At 37.3% G+C, this 16,508-nt stretch overlaps 1 protein-coding gene across 3 annotated transcripts in view; it reads right to left on the bottom strand.

The window, feature by feature from the left end:
* The window catches only part of TRIM33 (tripartite motif containing 33), a 116,264-nt gene that overhangs the window by 56,864 nt on the left and 42,892 nt on the right, over positions 1-16,508 (bottom strand). For all 3 annotated transcript variants that reach the window (XR_011438752.1, XM_023641382.2, XM_023641383.2), the window contains exons 2-4: positions 8,755-8,873; positions 8,205-8,349; positions 7,911-8,043 (exon numbers count right to left, since the gene is read on the bottom strand). Coding sequence is in view for 2 of the 3 variants with exons in the window: in XM_023641382.2 (XP_023497150.2) it covers positions 7,911-8,043; positions 8,205-8,349; positions 8,755-8,873 (397 nt within the window). In the remaining variant the exon portion in view is untranslated. The remainder of the gene's footprint in view (positions 1-7,910; positions 8,044-8,204; positions 8,350-8,754; positions 8,874-16,508) is intronic.

The raw sequence follows: 16,508 nt of genomic DNA, 5'->3' as shown, positions 1-16,508 counted from the left end.
CTCTCCTCAATGTCAGATGATCCTTCCCATCCATTCATAATTAAATATACTTAAAAACTGCTTGGAATCATGTGTGAGAGAGAGCAGAATTATGGACTGGTGGGCTTCAGTATACGGCAATCTTTTTAATTAGAAATGAACCCCAAATGTCAACATTTAGAAACCTCTTCTGATCACTCACCTTCTCTAAAGTGAAAAGAGTGTCTAATTCCAGAGAGGGTGTTAGGGAGGACTAGTGAGATGGAAAAGTGTCGCTACTGGCAACCTGGAAGCAAGTCAAGGGAAGTGCAGGTTCCACAGCTGAGAGTGCAGATTTACACTTAATCTCCCCAATTTCAGCCAAGTACCTAATCCCCACTCTCCATCTAAAACTAATATCCTCAGTCCAGAGCCTTTGATTTTATTTACCCAGAGATAAGCCTACGTTTTGTGATCCCTATCACCTCTAGATCCTGAGCCATAACACGTTTCTGGGAAATAAATCAAGTGGCTTCCTTTATATCTCCTTTGCATGCCCTTGTGTGTAGTTCACTCAACTCTACTAGGTCAATTACCAGATCTACCAACTATTCAACCCATTTCCCTACTTTTGGAAATTAACTGAAATCTTCATTGGTATCTCTTCTTTCATTCTCGGTCTTTAGAAGTCTATACGTTTTTATTCATTTACTGTGAATGGAATTATTAGAGGGAGGAGGGATAACCTGTTTAGCTAGAAACCATGCAATGCTTTGAGGCACAAAATTGCATAAAGTTCTGTAGCCGCTTTCTTTTTTGAGAACAACTTCCAATGTCATAAAGAAAACCAAAGACTTCAATAAAGAGTTTTTAAAAAAATAGAAAAAAGAAAATGTGTAAGTCACAATGTTAGTCATAATAGCTATTAATGGCTATACTGTTATTGAGCACTTACTGTGCCAAGCACTTTACTGGTACAATTCACATTCAATCTTCACAGCCACTTTATAAAGTTGGTACTACATTTTTTCCATTTAAAAGATACATACATATACCAGAGTTCATCATCTTTAGCACTACACTATGTATCAATTATCTGTTTAAAAAAGGGGGGGACCCAAAATTACAATTATAGACTGTGTAAGACAATAATGATTCTAGAATGAGGCTAAATTTTAACCAAAGGAAAATTCATATCTTTTTTATAAACTAAAAATTCAACATAAGAATCTAAGAAAAGTACAATAAAATTGAACTAAGAAAAGAATAAAAATAAAAGAGAACTGTGAGAATTAGAACACTTTTAAAGAACAGAATAAATGCCTTCAAAAACTGGATCACTAAAATGACCAATAAAAGAGTCAAATTATGGCCAGGCTAATAAAGCATAAGGAAGTAAACTCAGCTATATAACATTATAAACAAGAGAGAGGTACAATCATAAGTCTTTGTAAAATCTTAATGCTGTTTAATTCTAAGTGAAAACGTTTTTAAAATCTCTACTAAATAGATGATTTTCTAAGAAAATATAAATTATCACAATTGCATAACTGACTCAAGAAGAGGTGGGAAACCCAACCTGATCAATAAGCCTGGAAGAAATTGAGCCTCTTAAAGATCTATCCTTAAAAGGCCTTAAGTCCAGACAGGGAAAAGGGGTGGGAAGGATGGAACAGAAAGTGTTAGTGAAGATAACACACAGAAGTGAACTGATTTTAAGGTTAAATAGTTCTCCTAACAGATAAGGAAGGTGATATATAAGTTAAGAAACAGCATTTGTAAAGACAGAGAAGTTTAAAACAGGGGGTTTCCTACTGTAAGAATGCAAGTAAGAGATAGATTGTGTAGTAAGGAATTTAACCTTGCCCAAAAAGAAGTCTGGCCTTTGCCCTCAGCTACTGGGAGGGCATCTCTAAGCCCTTCAAACGTTCTCCTGATAAAAGTATCTCTGTTTACCTCAGGCCTTGGGCCACATGCAAACAACATGATTTGTAGTAGGGGTTCTGGGTCACATGGTATCACCTCAAACTCAGGAGGGGTTGGAGACAGGTCAGTCATGTGGATTGTGAACCATATCCACATGACAGAGCTCCAATAAAAATTTTGGGCACCAAACCTCAAGTGAGTCTCCTTGGTTTGCAATAGTCCATGCATACTGTCATGCATCATTGCTAGGAGGAGTTCACCATGTCTAGGATTCCACTGAGAGAAGACAACTGGAAGTTCCACATTTGGAACTCTTCTAGACTCTACCCCATGTGTCTTTCCCTTGGATGTTTTTAATCTGTATCCTTTCACTGTAATAAACATAACCGTCAGCAGAACAGCTTTCAGTGAATTCTAGCAAGTTGTCCAAGGCTTTTAGCAAATTACTGAATCTGAGAATAGTCTTAGGAAATCCTGAATTTGCAACTGGTGTCAGAATGAAGGTGATTTTGGGGACCCTGAATTCTGCAGTTGGTGTCAGAAGTGAGGAGGAATTTGTTCCCTAACTTCATAGTTGGCCTCAGAAGTGGGATTCACTAGCATGACCCTGACTCACAGAAAAATGTGGTTTTGGAAGAGGAAGGATAAGAGGACAGGGGAACCTCTGATTCCTGGATGACTACCTAGTCACTCATGGTATAGAACTGCAGCTGCAGTTACTAGAGGTGAATTACCAAAGGAATTTAGAAATGGTAGACCCGAGTGTCTAGGAGTTGACTCATGGATAAAGAAAGAAATGCAAACTGATAAGAAACAAGCTAGTTATGGAACTTACTGCTTATTGTTTACTGTTATCTGCAGTAACTAAAATGAAAATAGACGAGTGTGTTGAGACAGATCCTGACACTGGGCAAAGCTCAGATTTCAGCCACTATGAGCTATGGCCACCAGCCTCAGGGCCACTCCAAAGAGAAAAATTATGCTAAGAAAATAGACAGCACCTCTACCACCTCTGGTCACAAGAAGGTAGTCCAGGTTGAGAAAGAGAAAACCAAGAAACTAATGAAATCAGCAAATACAGTGCAAAGGAAGTGTTTCATTTTGTGGGTCGATGTTGTCTGCTTCCTGAAGAAAAATCTTTACTAAAATATTGAGAGAGCCATTACTCGAAGGCAGTATCATTGGTTTTGAGTGGTTTGAAGAGCAATGTTTGTCTTGATGCAAGACCCACAGCTCACCAGTGAACAACCACAGATGGCTATACATAATCCGGACACACGGCAGGTCATTCCCAAGGGGACAGCTAGCCGGGTGACCTGGATAAAAAGCCCTGTAAAGTTTATGTATCCTGAAACGGGTGACTGTCCTCCTATAAATGCCAAGTGGAACTCCCCAGAAGGAGTGGCTGATATGCTTCTTATGAAGGCCATGCTGGAAGGGCATTTTGAAGATCGGGATATTCATCTATTGAGCATGCCTCTTACTCGAGTCACAGTAAATACTGTGATTAATGGGGACCCTTTTACATGGGCACCCCGTGTAATCTTACTGCTACAAAATCTAGCAAGCATGTGAGAAGGCTTATCAAATTTATTGTCTCAGCTTCCCTTTACAGGCCTTAGAGATGCTAACAAAATTAGAGTGATTCAAGAGAAAACAGGAAAAGACACAGGGAGGAGTCAAGGAAGATGGAAATCTTTAGATGGCTATTAAAAAATGGGATGAATAGGGGCTGGCCCCGTGGCCGAGTGGTTAAGTTCGCGCGCTCTGCTGCAGGTGGCCCAGTGTTTCGTTGGTTCGAATCCTGGGCGCGGACATGGCACTGATCATCAAACCACGCTGAGGCGGCGTCCCACATACCACAACTAGAAGGAGCCACAACGAAGAATATACAACTATGTACCAGGGGGCTTTGGGGAGAGAAAGGAAAAAATAAAATCTTTAAAAAAAAAAAAATGGGATGAATAAAGCAGACATTGATGGGGTGGAAACAAAGGTTTTAATGCAGCACTACTGGAAGTTGGGTGGACCAATGGGAGCCACTGCTGGTCCCCAACATTAAAGGGTCCTATATAAGACTGCTGTCTATACCCCAGTTTGAAGAAATTTTAAAAGACAGAAGGCAAAGATGACAATGAGAAACCTGACCTTGAATTGCCTGGGATGATTGTTCATGGATTAATCGAATTGCAGACTGAAGGAGAGGTCAGGGTCTTCTGGCTCAACCCCCAGCTGGAGAATCAAGGCACTATGCACTTATGTGGGTAAAACAGCCAGACGGTGGACAAGAGACATTTCTGGGATTCCTTGACATGGAAGCCCATTATGATTCTAAAACCCGTTGAAGTCCTAATAGGGGCTAAGGTTAGATTGGGAGGACAGGCAATGATTGATAGGATTAGGTGAAAGTTTAGATGAAAACTGGAACGTGTGAACAGACTTTATGTGAAGTGGTTACATCTCCTTTACGTGAATATATTATTGGGATGGGTGTTATATGTCTGACTGGTACTGTAAAACCTAAGGCATGTAAGTTCACCTTAAGTTCAGTCTTGATTAGACATGCTAAATGGGAACCACTAGAACTGTCCAAGCCCACAGAAGTTGTTAATTTGAGACAGCAGAAGCTATCTGGTGGACAAAAAGAGATTACCACTTTAACGACAAATTAGAAGCTGGAGTGGTAGTACCAATGAATTCTCTGTACAATAACCCTGTCAGCAGCCTGTGAAAAAAGTGGACAGCATATCAAGACTAACAGTAGACTATTAAAGCTTGAATAAAGTAGTGGCACCAAAGCATCAGCAGTCCCCGATATGGTTTCAACAGTATAAAAAAATAATAGCAGACTAAGGAGAGTGGTACTCAGTGACCAATCCTGCAAACGTTTTTTTCTCTGCCTCGATCTTGAAAAACAGCCAACAACAGTTTCCTTCACAGGGAAGGATTGAATTTATGTTTACTATGTTGTTGCAGGGTTATTTCAACTCACCAGCTTACTAGCATAATTTGGTTAGAAGGGACTTAGACTTGATACAGGTCCTGAGTGTTATAATACACTATATAGACATTACCAGGATAATACAGAAACTAAAGATGACGGTAGGACTGACTTAAATGCAATGGTGATACACATGACCAACAGAGGCTGTTAATAAATCCTCAAACTGGTGAAATTCTCAGGAATAACCTAGGCAAGAGCTACCCTTGACATTCCACAAGTGAAAAATAAACTGATTTGCCACCTACCCCTAGAAAAAGAAGCCCAAGATTTGGTTTGGTTGTTTGAATTTTGAAGGACACATATTCCACATCCGGGAATATTACTACCACTAATCAATACAACTACCCACCAGAAGGGTGTACTTAAATGGGGGCCTGAAGAAAGGCAGGCCTTGTCTCAATTTCAATAAGCAGTCTCTCTCACAAGGCTTTTGGGCTTCTATGATCCACACTCAGATTAATTTTGGAAGTGTTGGCAACTCGTACTTACACAGACTGGAGTTTATGGCAAAAGCCTGTGAGTACCAGTCAATATCAACCTTTGGGATTTTGCACCAGAAATTTCTGGATGCCTTGGTAAAACATACACTATTTGAGAGAAAATTACTGGCTTGCTGTTGGGCATTGAGACTGACTCTATGACTGAAGGACATAACCCTGAAACCTGAAATATTCATAATGTCTTGGGTGATGAACACTCTAATAAGGAAGGCAACGCCCACATGAGTTCCATATAAATAAAAATAGTTCATGCAGAAACACGCAACTAGGAAGATGCAAAGAGGTCTTTATCATACCTATGCGCAGGAAGCCTCTTTTCCCCTAACTATGACTTTGGAACCACCAGAGGAGATACTGAATCCTGTGAGCACATGGGTGGTGCCCTATGAAAAACCAAGAGAGAGCTACTTGGTTTATGGATGGCAGTTCCAAGGTGCACCAACAGCATCCTGTTTGGAAGGCCACTACTCTAACTGAAGAAGGTAATAACAAATCATACCAATGAGCTGAACGGCATGCTGCTTTCCCCTGTTTGGGTTTTACTCAACTCTACAGTTCGTGTCAGTCTCATGGACTCTTTCCTAACTTCATACAGATAATGAAGACTCTCGTAAGACTCAATAATGTATAGTATACTGAACACTTTAAACTTCGACTATGGGGGACCACTTGAAGGGTCTTTGAAAAAAAGGGGAGGTGGAGAGCAACTATACTTTAGCAAAATAATCCTAGCAGCAACATGGACAGAATGAATTTGACAAGGTAAATCTCAAAGTAGGGAGAGACCAGCTGTAAATGTAGTAACAGGAATAGGTTTTTAAGTCCAATGACATGGGTTCTTTAATAGTTTATCTAGGAAAAATATAAAGTGTGAACTAAAGAAAAAGGAGGAAACATTTACGAGATAATTAGGACTTGGATATAAGTGGTAAAGGAAAATGGTGAAGGAAAGGGAAGGAAAGGGAAGGAAAGGGAAGGAAAGGGAAGGAGGGGTGACTGAAGCTATTCTTTCATGGGAAAAAGGATGTCACCATCCTTTTCTTTTTGCTTCTCACCATCAATTTAAAAAGCTCTAAGAAATCTAACTGTTCAAAGATCTGACTGCGGCTGTGAGAAAGGTAATCTCTTACTGATATTATTACAAGACAATCAATGGTAATATTTGGCCCTGAAGTGAAGGCATCCACAAGACTAGTCACTTCAAGTAAAATATTAACCAACTTGCATGTAAGATGAAAAAATTTGGAACAAATTAAGGATACAAAAGTGTAAAGTAGCATTTCTAAACAAACGTTCTGTGGAACAGTGAGAGGTGCCTTGCAAAAGAACAAAGAGCATTACTTTTATGTGGTCAAGTTTGAGAGATTCCATATCTACTGTATTCTATACTCTATATACTATATGGGAGAAAATGAGAATATGGGCTAAAATAGATCGGGAGTCCGACTGCCTGTGTTCAAATCCTGGCTCTATCACTTACGATAAGACCTTGTACAGATTACTAAAGCTTTCTGTGAACAGGCTCCCTCACCTTTAAAACAGTCATGATATCAGTACCAACACTTCACGGGCAGTTGGTGTGAATTAAATGAACATGCAGCATTCAGAAAAGTGCCTAGGACATACAGATGCAATAATTGTTAGTAATTAGGACTAATGTATCCTCTCTTTAAGAGGTTTCTAATGAATTCCAATGACTCTAATGAATTAAAAGCTCTAAGATATCCTACAATTAAGAAACGCATCTAAGTGTGGTTAATCTAACTTAACCTACCCTTTTCCGGCAGGACATTCATAAAACCTATTTCCATCAATTTAGCAAAACTGTCATAAGAACAACACTTTAGAAAATGCTGGACTATACGCAGGCAAGACCATCTTTTTAATTGTAATAAACAGATGCCATAGAAACTGGGAAATTTGCTGGAGGATTTTGTTATACACCTGACTAAAAATTTCAGTATCTTTCCAGAAGAGTTCAGATGTAACCAGTGAATACTACTGAATTCTGAGAATAAAATAGGGTTGAAATATAAAGTAACGCATTAAAGAATTAGTAACTAAGCTTACTTAGACGCTCATAGCTAGTTTTTCTGCAAACTGTATATCTAACATGAAATCAGTATATTTATGCTTTGATATTAAAATGGATATCAGTTAGCCATACTCATGGGAATATTACCTTTTTAGATAGCCCATAGCCTAAAGACCACAGCACACTTGAAAAAAAAGCTTATTTGAACCAGATGCATAACAAACAAAGAAATAATACAACTCCATTCTTGTAAACCCGAACCCATGTAATGATACATTTTTAACAAATATTCATAAGACAATTAGGTGTGAATGTGGAAACCATTAAACAATTTATCAAAAACATCTTGCTTTAAGAAATAAAATACACAAAATTGAGAATTAAAATGCTAACAAAATTATGGAATAAATATTTGCTTTAGGAAGAATAATTAAGTTTACAAGAACTTTTTACAATATTTCTTGTTAAGCAATTATGACTTCTGTACCTATGTTCTTTGTGTTCCAATAGCTGACAGTCTCTACATGTCAGTCTATCACATGTTTCACAGAAAAGTTTCAACTGTTCTTGTTTGTGTACAGGGCAGAAAACAGGGCGTTGACCAGATGTTCCAACAGACTCTGTAGCAAAATAAAACATATTTTTAAACTAAATAAAATTTTTGTCTAACTTTCGAAATTCTTATTAACATTGGTATCCAATGCTTATAAAGAATAAGTAGAAACGTTATGGGGCAAAACAGGGAGATTAAGAGTAATCATTAAGACTACTTCTATCTTACCTGAGACATCTTCTTTCTTCCTGATCAAGTGATCTTTAGTGAACTTTACTCTTTGATGCGCTTCAATACATGTCTTACATAGCCACTCTCCACATTCTACACAAAAGCCAACTGCACTTGCATTGTCTTCACAACTAGTACATACCTAAAAAAGGAAATAAATACTAATCTACATTAAATTTACAAAATATAGATCAAAATAAAAAGGTAAAAACTTTCTAACTTGCTCTCAAATTCATTGTACCTAGAATAAAATTTTGTTACCCATTTATCTTCAACGAAATCCTTTTCCCTCCAGATCAAACATTCAGATGGGTAAAAATCTGTCTCAGAACACAAAATCTATAAAAGATTTTAATTTTCAAGTAACGACTTTTTGTTTCATTTAACCAGGTCTGAGGGTGTAGAATAAAGATATCTTTTATTTTCACTTTGAAAGATGGAACTATAGCAGAACTATCACACATTACATAACTATCCAAACATGTTTTTCTTATAGTTTACATTTTGATATCAAGATAGGAATATAAAGAAAAATTGAGAAGCATACCTGTTCTGATTTCTCATCAGAACTGCTAGGAGCTTCAGATGTATCTTTCACAAAATAATTATCCACAAGATCTATCTGTCTGCATTCTTGGCGGCATACTGGGCACCGTATTACACCAACTAAAACACAAAACGTTAACATTAAGAGATATTCTTCAGGAAAAAATAAGGAAATTGTGCATGATGCCCATATGGAAACTCCTCATCCATATGTCACAGACAAGACCAAAGAAAGGAGCACAAAGAGATGAGTGAGATAATCCACTGAGTTATTCTATTCTGGAAAAATGATACCCTATTTAGGACTGGAAAACAAACATTAACAGGAGAAACACTAATAAATGAAACTTAAAGGTACTTCTTTATTACAGTATGTGGTTGGCTCAATAATGGCCCCCCAAAGATATTCAGGTGCTAATCCTTGGAACCTATTAATGTCACTTTATACAGCAAAGGGGACTTCACAGATGTGATTAAATTAAGGCTTTTGAGATGGGAATGCTATCTTGGGTTATTTGGTGGGCCCTAAACGTCACCACAAGGGAGCTTTTAAGAGGGAGGCAGAAGAAGATTAGACTATAGAAGAGGAGAAAGGAATAATGGAAGCAGAGATTGGAGTAATACGCTTTGGAGATAGAGCCACAAGCCAAGAAATACAGGTGGCCACTATAAGCTGAAAAAGACAAGGAAATAGATTCTCTCCTCAGAGCCTCCAGAAGAAACCAGACCTGCTGACACTTTGACTCTAGCCCAGTAAAACTGATTTCAAACTTTAGCCTCCAGAACAGAAAGAGAATATATATATATGTTTTAAACCACCAAGTTTAGGGCAACGTTGTTACAGCAGCAAAAGAAATACATCTATCATCTTATAAATTCTGACTTGGTTCGGAAGTACTTGAATTCATGCTAATGTAGGAAAAAAGATCATCTGTGCCTTAACCTGCTAGTGTTCTAGCATCTATCAGAACAGATAAACCTGCTGAGGTAACATATGGAAGTTAAAGTTAAGAACTAAAAAAATAGCACCACAGCCAATACAACAAACTGATTACTACGTGTCAGCCATAAAATTGAAGATACAGCATAATGACACAATGCTTGCTTTCAAGAAAAAGTTCAAGACCAGTATATAATTTTTAGTTTATACCATGTACAACTACAGGAAGCACGAACCAGGAGTAAACAGAGTCCCCAGGAATTGAGCACACAAACTACAGAACCTTAGATAGTTCTAATGGCAAATGAAAACACAAATAAAACGTCATTCTCAAAGTAGAAATATCAGTCTCCCAGTAAACATATACATAGTTAAACTCAAATTTATAATTATATATTTGAAAACAAAATATTTTTATAATATAAAACACATACAAAGATTTTGTTCAAAGGAAATACATAAAAACAATTTTTCTAATCAAAGGAAGAAACAGTTATGGTGAGAAAGGAGAAAACAATATAAATATTTTCACATTTGAGTTGGCATGAGTTAAAAACCTTTCAAGAAACAGAGTATATAACTACAAAGAAGATAATTATAAGTAATTGCAGGAGCAAAAATATGAGAGCAACTAACTTCTTCCAGTGAATCAGGTTAGGTTTTCACTGAAGAGGTGACACTTAAACATGGTCTTTAAGAATTAACATGCATTAACTAGTGTGCAAGAAAGAGTTTATTTGGCTGGCCTGGGTCCCTCAAACCCTGCATAATCCTAAGGCCTGTCTTTTAATACTGGCCCTTGACTGGTTCCTGGGACATGACCTCTGAACTATTGGAGTACTATACCTAATAAGAGTGTTTTTGTATGCCTGAGGCCTTGGGCCACGCTGTATTCAGTTTGACCTCTGGAGGTGGCTGGAATCCAAATAGGTTGTGTCAGTCCTCCAGATAGGTGGAGGCTGAATCCCTACATGACTAATCCCCCCCAAAAGAACCCCAGACATAGAGGATCAGGTGAGCTTCCTTGGTTGGCAATACTCTTGCACATTCACATACATTGTTACTGGGAGAATTAAGCATCTCCCTGTGTAACTCCCCTGAAAGGAGACACCTGAAAGCTTATAGCAGCTTTCTCCTGGGCGTCACACCATGCACCTTTTTTCTTGGCTAATTTTAATCTGTACCCTTTCACTGTAATAAAACGCAACCTTGAGTATAAGTTTTTCTGAATCCTGTGAGTCCTTCTAGAGAATCACTGAGCCTGAGAGTGGTCTTGGGGACTCACAACTCAACTAGGAAAGGGACAGCATGCAAACCAAGAACAGGAGGTGCAAAGTTCACAAATGAAAGAAAAAAAGAATAGGAATTTATAAAATATAGAAAAATGTCTGTATATACATATAATTATATATGTAAAATACTGAGAAAGTTAAGGAATATTTTTACTAAAGGATACAAAAGATGAAGCGACATTGTGTTCTAAGCAAGAAACATTCAATACTATAGAAGTACCCATTGCACCTGTGTAAATGAATGACTTGATACAAGTCATATCAGGTGTTTTGGTTTTTCTGAACTCAATAAATTGATTCTCAGATTCTTAAAATTTCTACTTCAATCTGGCAACGTGACATCAAAGTTTATGACAACACAAATTTTTATTTTTCTCATTCCAAACCCCATTAAAAGAATATTAAGGAATTTAGAAGATAAGCACAATATCCAAAAAAATTAAAGCAGAGGAAGGGGCAAGGCACACAAATCAGTATACAAGCAATTTCAAGAAATGTACATGCAAAATGATACCAAAACACTGCAGAAGAAATCCAACCCACAGTACATAAAGAGTGGGGCAATACATCTGAGAAAAACTTATTTGCCATAAACATTTTCAGAGAAGCTTGGAATTCAGAATTTAAGGCATGAAAGAAGTCACAAGGAAATAAATTCAAGTCTGTACACATCAGCAAACCCCACTCCTATGCTGACTACTTAGGTCTAACAGATTACCCAGCACCAAGGTGTCTTACTGCCAAGAGGAAAAAAAAAGAGATTGAAGCTTCTTTAGATATCTTTTTGCTATTTGCTTTTATATTTATCAATAAATTTAAAAATTACATAAATGTTTGGGGCTGGCCCCGTGGCCGAGTGGTTAAGTTCGCATGCTCCGCTGCAAGCGGCCCAGTGTTTCGTTGGTTCGAATCCTGGGCGCAGACATGGCACTGCTCATCAAACCACGCTGAGGCAGCGTCCCACATGCCACAACCAGAAGGACCCACAACGAAGAATATACAACTATGTACTGGGGGGCTTTGGGGAGAAAAAGGAAAAAATAAAATCTTTTAAAAAAAAAATTACATAAATGTTTGCTTTGAAAATGAGAGCCATTTTCCATTTGAGTTTATGAGTAAGTACACCTTGTAATTAGTATGGATCAGATGAGTGTGCTCCTGACTCAATGACTCAGTGCTACTTATGATGAATTTTGATCATTATACAAAACTGAAACTCAAACTTCAAAGCCCAAGCTGCTGACTAGTTTTATACATTTCCCTAGAACTGATTTCAATAATTCAAAGCTCAAGTTCTGAGAGACCCATTTATGTCTGTTAGATTAATGTCTTTTAAATGACAATTTACACTAAAATGTGTAATTTTGGTGGGGGGGATTCTTTTTAAAAGGCCAAAATACACAAGTCAACAAACTAGTTTATCCCCACAGTGCCATGTCACGTGGAATTTAGTTCCATTCAAGATGGATGACTAAGCAAATGTGGAAAGACCACCTGATACCCAACTCAAACACAAAAATAGCTAAAATACAACAAATTAAAGTGTATTTCGAAAAATATATAACTGAGTCTGCAACCAAGAAAACAAAATTTTTAAGTGCCAGAACAAAAGGGAACTCAAAGCCCAAGTGGTGAGGCATGGCTGCAATTGGACCACAGGGGTTATTGGTACCACTGTTGGGAACAGGAAGTAAGACAAAGGTTAAAAGCTGAAACTGAACTCCCTTAATTGAGCTATAGGGAAAGATTTAAGTGCCCTACAACATAAAAATCCTTGCCAGCCCTGAAGTTATCCACAAGAAGTCAGGACACCAAACAAGTTTCATGGATAGATATGTAACCAAGGTTTGCGCTATCTGTACAGTACACCAAAAGGCCAAGTCAAGAAACTACTAAGAAGCTTGTCTAGGAGCTTCTGGATTGGTGAACTCATGGAGATTTTAGGAGAGTGGCATGCTCAGAGAGCATGGAAACTCCGCAACCCTTCCCACATACCTTGCCCTATGCATCTCTTACATCTGGCTGTTCCTGAATTACATCCTTTTATAATAAGATGATAATCTATTCAGTGCTAGATGACTTATGGGAAGTTCATACAGTGATGTAACCTCCAGCCTTGCACTTTCATGTCCTGGCACCAGTTTTCCTGAGACTTCAGAAACACCGAAGGGAAAATTGGGAGTAAATCCATTATGAATGAGAAGGAACCCAAGGAATCCAGTCCATCATAATGATCATCTTCCCCAAGGCTGAAGTCAACATTTCTCTTCTGTTCTTTATCCTAAATTCTTATTTAAAATCTCTTTAATCAACTCAGAACTCCAAAGAAAATGTCCACAAAGCAGAAGTCTTTACCTTTGCCTCATATCTACTTCTCTTCCTGGGATTCCTATTTAGGAGAATTAACATAGTCATTCAACAACAACAAAGGAAAGAAGCTCATCTGGAACCTTACAAACACAAAACCATCTCATTAAAACACTTCCCAACCCAGGGCACAAGCAGGACTCCAGCTAAAGATAAGCTCATAAATAAAACTACAATGCACATGAAGAAACTCAGTACTATTAGAGTGAGTCAACAAACACCACAAACCAAGAAGTAACCACCTAAACCACACAAAATAAAGCAGTTTGAACAAGACTTCAAATATGTGTAAAATGTTCAGAGAGATAAAAGGTCAAAGGAATATACGAAAATGGGTAGATCTGAAAAAGAATCAAAGAGAAATAAAATAGAATCATTGAATAAACTCATAAATACTACGCAAGAGATAACTGAAAAGAAAATTACCAAGGTAGAAGATAGATATGAAGAAACACAGAATTCAGCACAGAGACAGAGACGGAAACTACAAAAGAAGAAAGCTAAAGAACTTAATGAGAAATTCTAGTATGAGTCAAATAGAAGTTCTGGAAGTTCATGAAGAAAATGAGGTAGAGAGTCTATTTAAAGAGATAATGGATGAGAATTTCAGAACAGAAGAAATGAACCCTTGGATTGCAATCCAAGTCCTGAGCAGGATAAATAAAAATACATAAATCCACACCTGAACATAGCAAAGATGGAGCAAAAACTCTTAATAACTACAAGTAATAAAAGACAGAATGACAGCAGATCCCATCAGTAAAAAACAATGCCAAAAAATAATAGGAATAATATCTTCAAAGCTTTATGAAAAAATAAGTCAACCTAGCAATCTATATCCTAACAAAATTATTATTCAAGAGTAAGACGAAATTAAATTTTCAGACACAAAACACTACAACTAATTGCTATAAGAACTAATAAAGCATTAAACCATAAAAAACTGCCAAAATCTGACCATTTATGACCTGCAAATACAGCAATTTTATACAGTTCAATCTAATGTTTACTTTAAGATGGAAAACTATTTAGAAGTGAGATGCAAAAAATAATTAACAAAGGCATCTATAAAACACGATGGTATCTAAATATGCATGAATTAAAAGTAAATATATAAAGATATAAATATTAATTGGGGAGGTAAAAAACCATGAAATTAAAATATCAAACTGCAATAATCTGTTCAACTGTAATTAATCTTCCGCTTTTAAAAAGATCATTCTAAATACAATCTGAAAGGAAAATTCAGAGATAAAATGTCAATTAAAAATAAGGTAAAACCTTGCCTTGACAAAACGTGAGGGCCTCAAAATTCAGCAGCACAAAATTAGAGTCAAGTTGTTAGAAAGTGAAATAACTGTGCAAGCCTTCTTAGCCGGCCGATAAATTTCTAGAAGTTAAGGCTTCCAGTCTTGATAGTTTGGTACCATGCAGAAGCTATATCTAAGTTTACATTGATAGAGGCTTTATTCTAAGATCAGTTAGTATTTATTGAGAAACTTATAGGTATTCGTTCATTTAGTCCTCATAACAGCTCTGTAAAGTGGGTTCAATTACTATCCCCACTTCAAAGGTACAGAAATTGAGGTTGAGAAATATCAAGTAACGTTCTCAAGGTCATATGACAATACAACTGGGGAGGGCAAGATCTGAAACCACTATGTCGGAATCTACACCCCAAACTCTTAAAACCTATGCTTAACTAGCTCTCTAACCAAAAGGCTGGTCCATTAGTAATAAAATAAGAAACTAAACTAAAGCAGTCAATAACAGAAATAGGATAAATTAGAAGCATAATGGATTGACTTAATGAGTGACTGTATAATGATGGAGAAGTAGCAGTTACAGCAAAGAAAGGATTAGAAATTCTAGAAAATTCACAAGTTTTTGGTGTGGGTAATTCATAGATAATTACACAATTATTCAAAATGAGGGAATAGTAATTCTAGCCAAAATGTAATGACTAAGTTTTGTATAGACTGTGTTTAACTAGCATAGTTTTGAAGCTGAGGAGTGTGCAGAGAACCACCAACACATAAGTAGTTCAAATAAGAAGCGGAGTTATCATTAGCGAGGGAGAATGGGACAAAGGACAGTACCCTTCGGCACACCAACAGCACTGTCCCTTATCATCCGCAGAGGACTGGTTCCAGGAACTCCTCAAGATATGAAAACCCACAGATGCTCAAGACCCTTCTATAAAACGGCATAGTACAGTGAATACCACCAGGTTGGTTGAATCCACAGATGTGAAATCCACAGATATGGAGAGCCTACTGTATATATGGGTCAAGTAGAAGAAAACGAGTTCTCAGATTCAAGAGACAGCTGTCAAACATTTTCAACCTCAAATCACAAGAAGTGCATTTTACATCAACAGTCAGTACACAAACACATATGTCTAACTGAAGTAAATGAGAATCAAACAGGAATCAATTACTTTTTCCATTAACCACTATGATTAACTTGTCATCACTGTACCAACTTACTTTCAGAATTACGTACTATCCTTAAATGTCACCTGATTCTTGGTATGACTGAACAATCTTTTTATTCAGCCCTAACTTCTCTTTCCCATATCCTAGAGCAGTAAGTCCAAACCTTCAACCATCAACTCCCCTCTCCTTTCCCTTAGAAAGTAATTATGAAAGAAAAAATACAGATACATTTTCAGGTGGAGAAGGGAGTAGAGGGGAATTTATACCTATGGCCTCTAATTACTTAAGTGGGAGGCCAGATCAAATTACGAGAGCAAGAGTCTTGTGAACTGAGTACTGAAAGTCTGAACTGGATAATCCAGTGAACGGGGCAAAGACTGGAGAGAATAATAAGATTATCAAGTAGTACCTAGAGGCCCGAGTTTGAGTGGAATAACCAACCATTCCTAAGATTAATTACTCCCTCGACCTTGCACCTGTCTCCCATTCATCTCTATTCCTTCCTATTGTGCAAACAATAATAGGTACCTATGAAGCTGTACATATTTGCTAAGAGGGAGGAAGGCAAAAAAACCCAATAATTAGATTCTGAAGCAACATGTCACTGATCTTTTCTACAGAAATTTTACAGCAATGGAGGTAGCAACATAAAGGTTTTAGTATGAGTATGGAGGAGGTGGAGATGTGGAATGTTGAATATGTTGCCCATTCTTACCCA

This window comes from Equus caballus, chromosome 5 (assembly GCF_041296265.1).
Source record: "Equus caballus isolate H_3958 breed thoroughbred chromosome 5, TB-T2T, whole genome shotgun sequence".
NCBI classification, from domain to species: domain Eukaryota; kingdom Metazoa; phylum Chordata; class Mammalia; order Perissodactyla; family Equidae; genus Equus; species Equus caballus.
The sequence above is the reverse complement of the archived record's forward strand: the minus strand, read 5'-3'. Positions and strand labels throughout refer to the sequence as shown.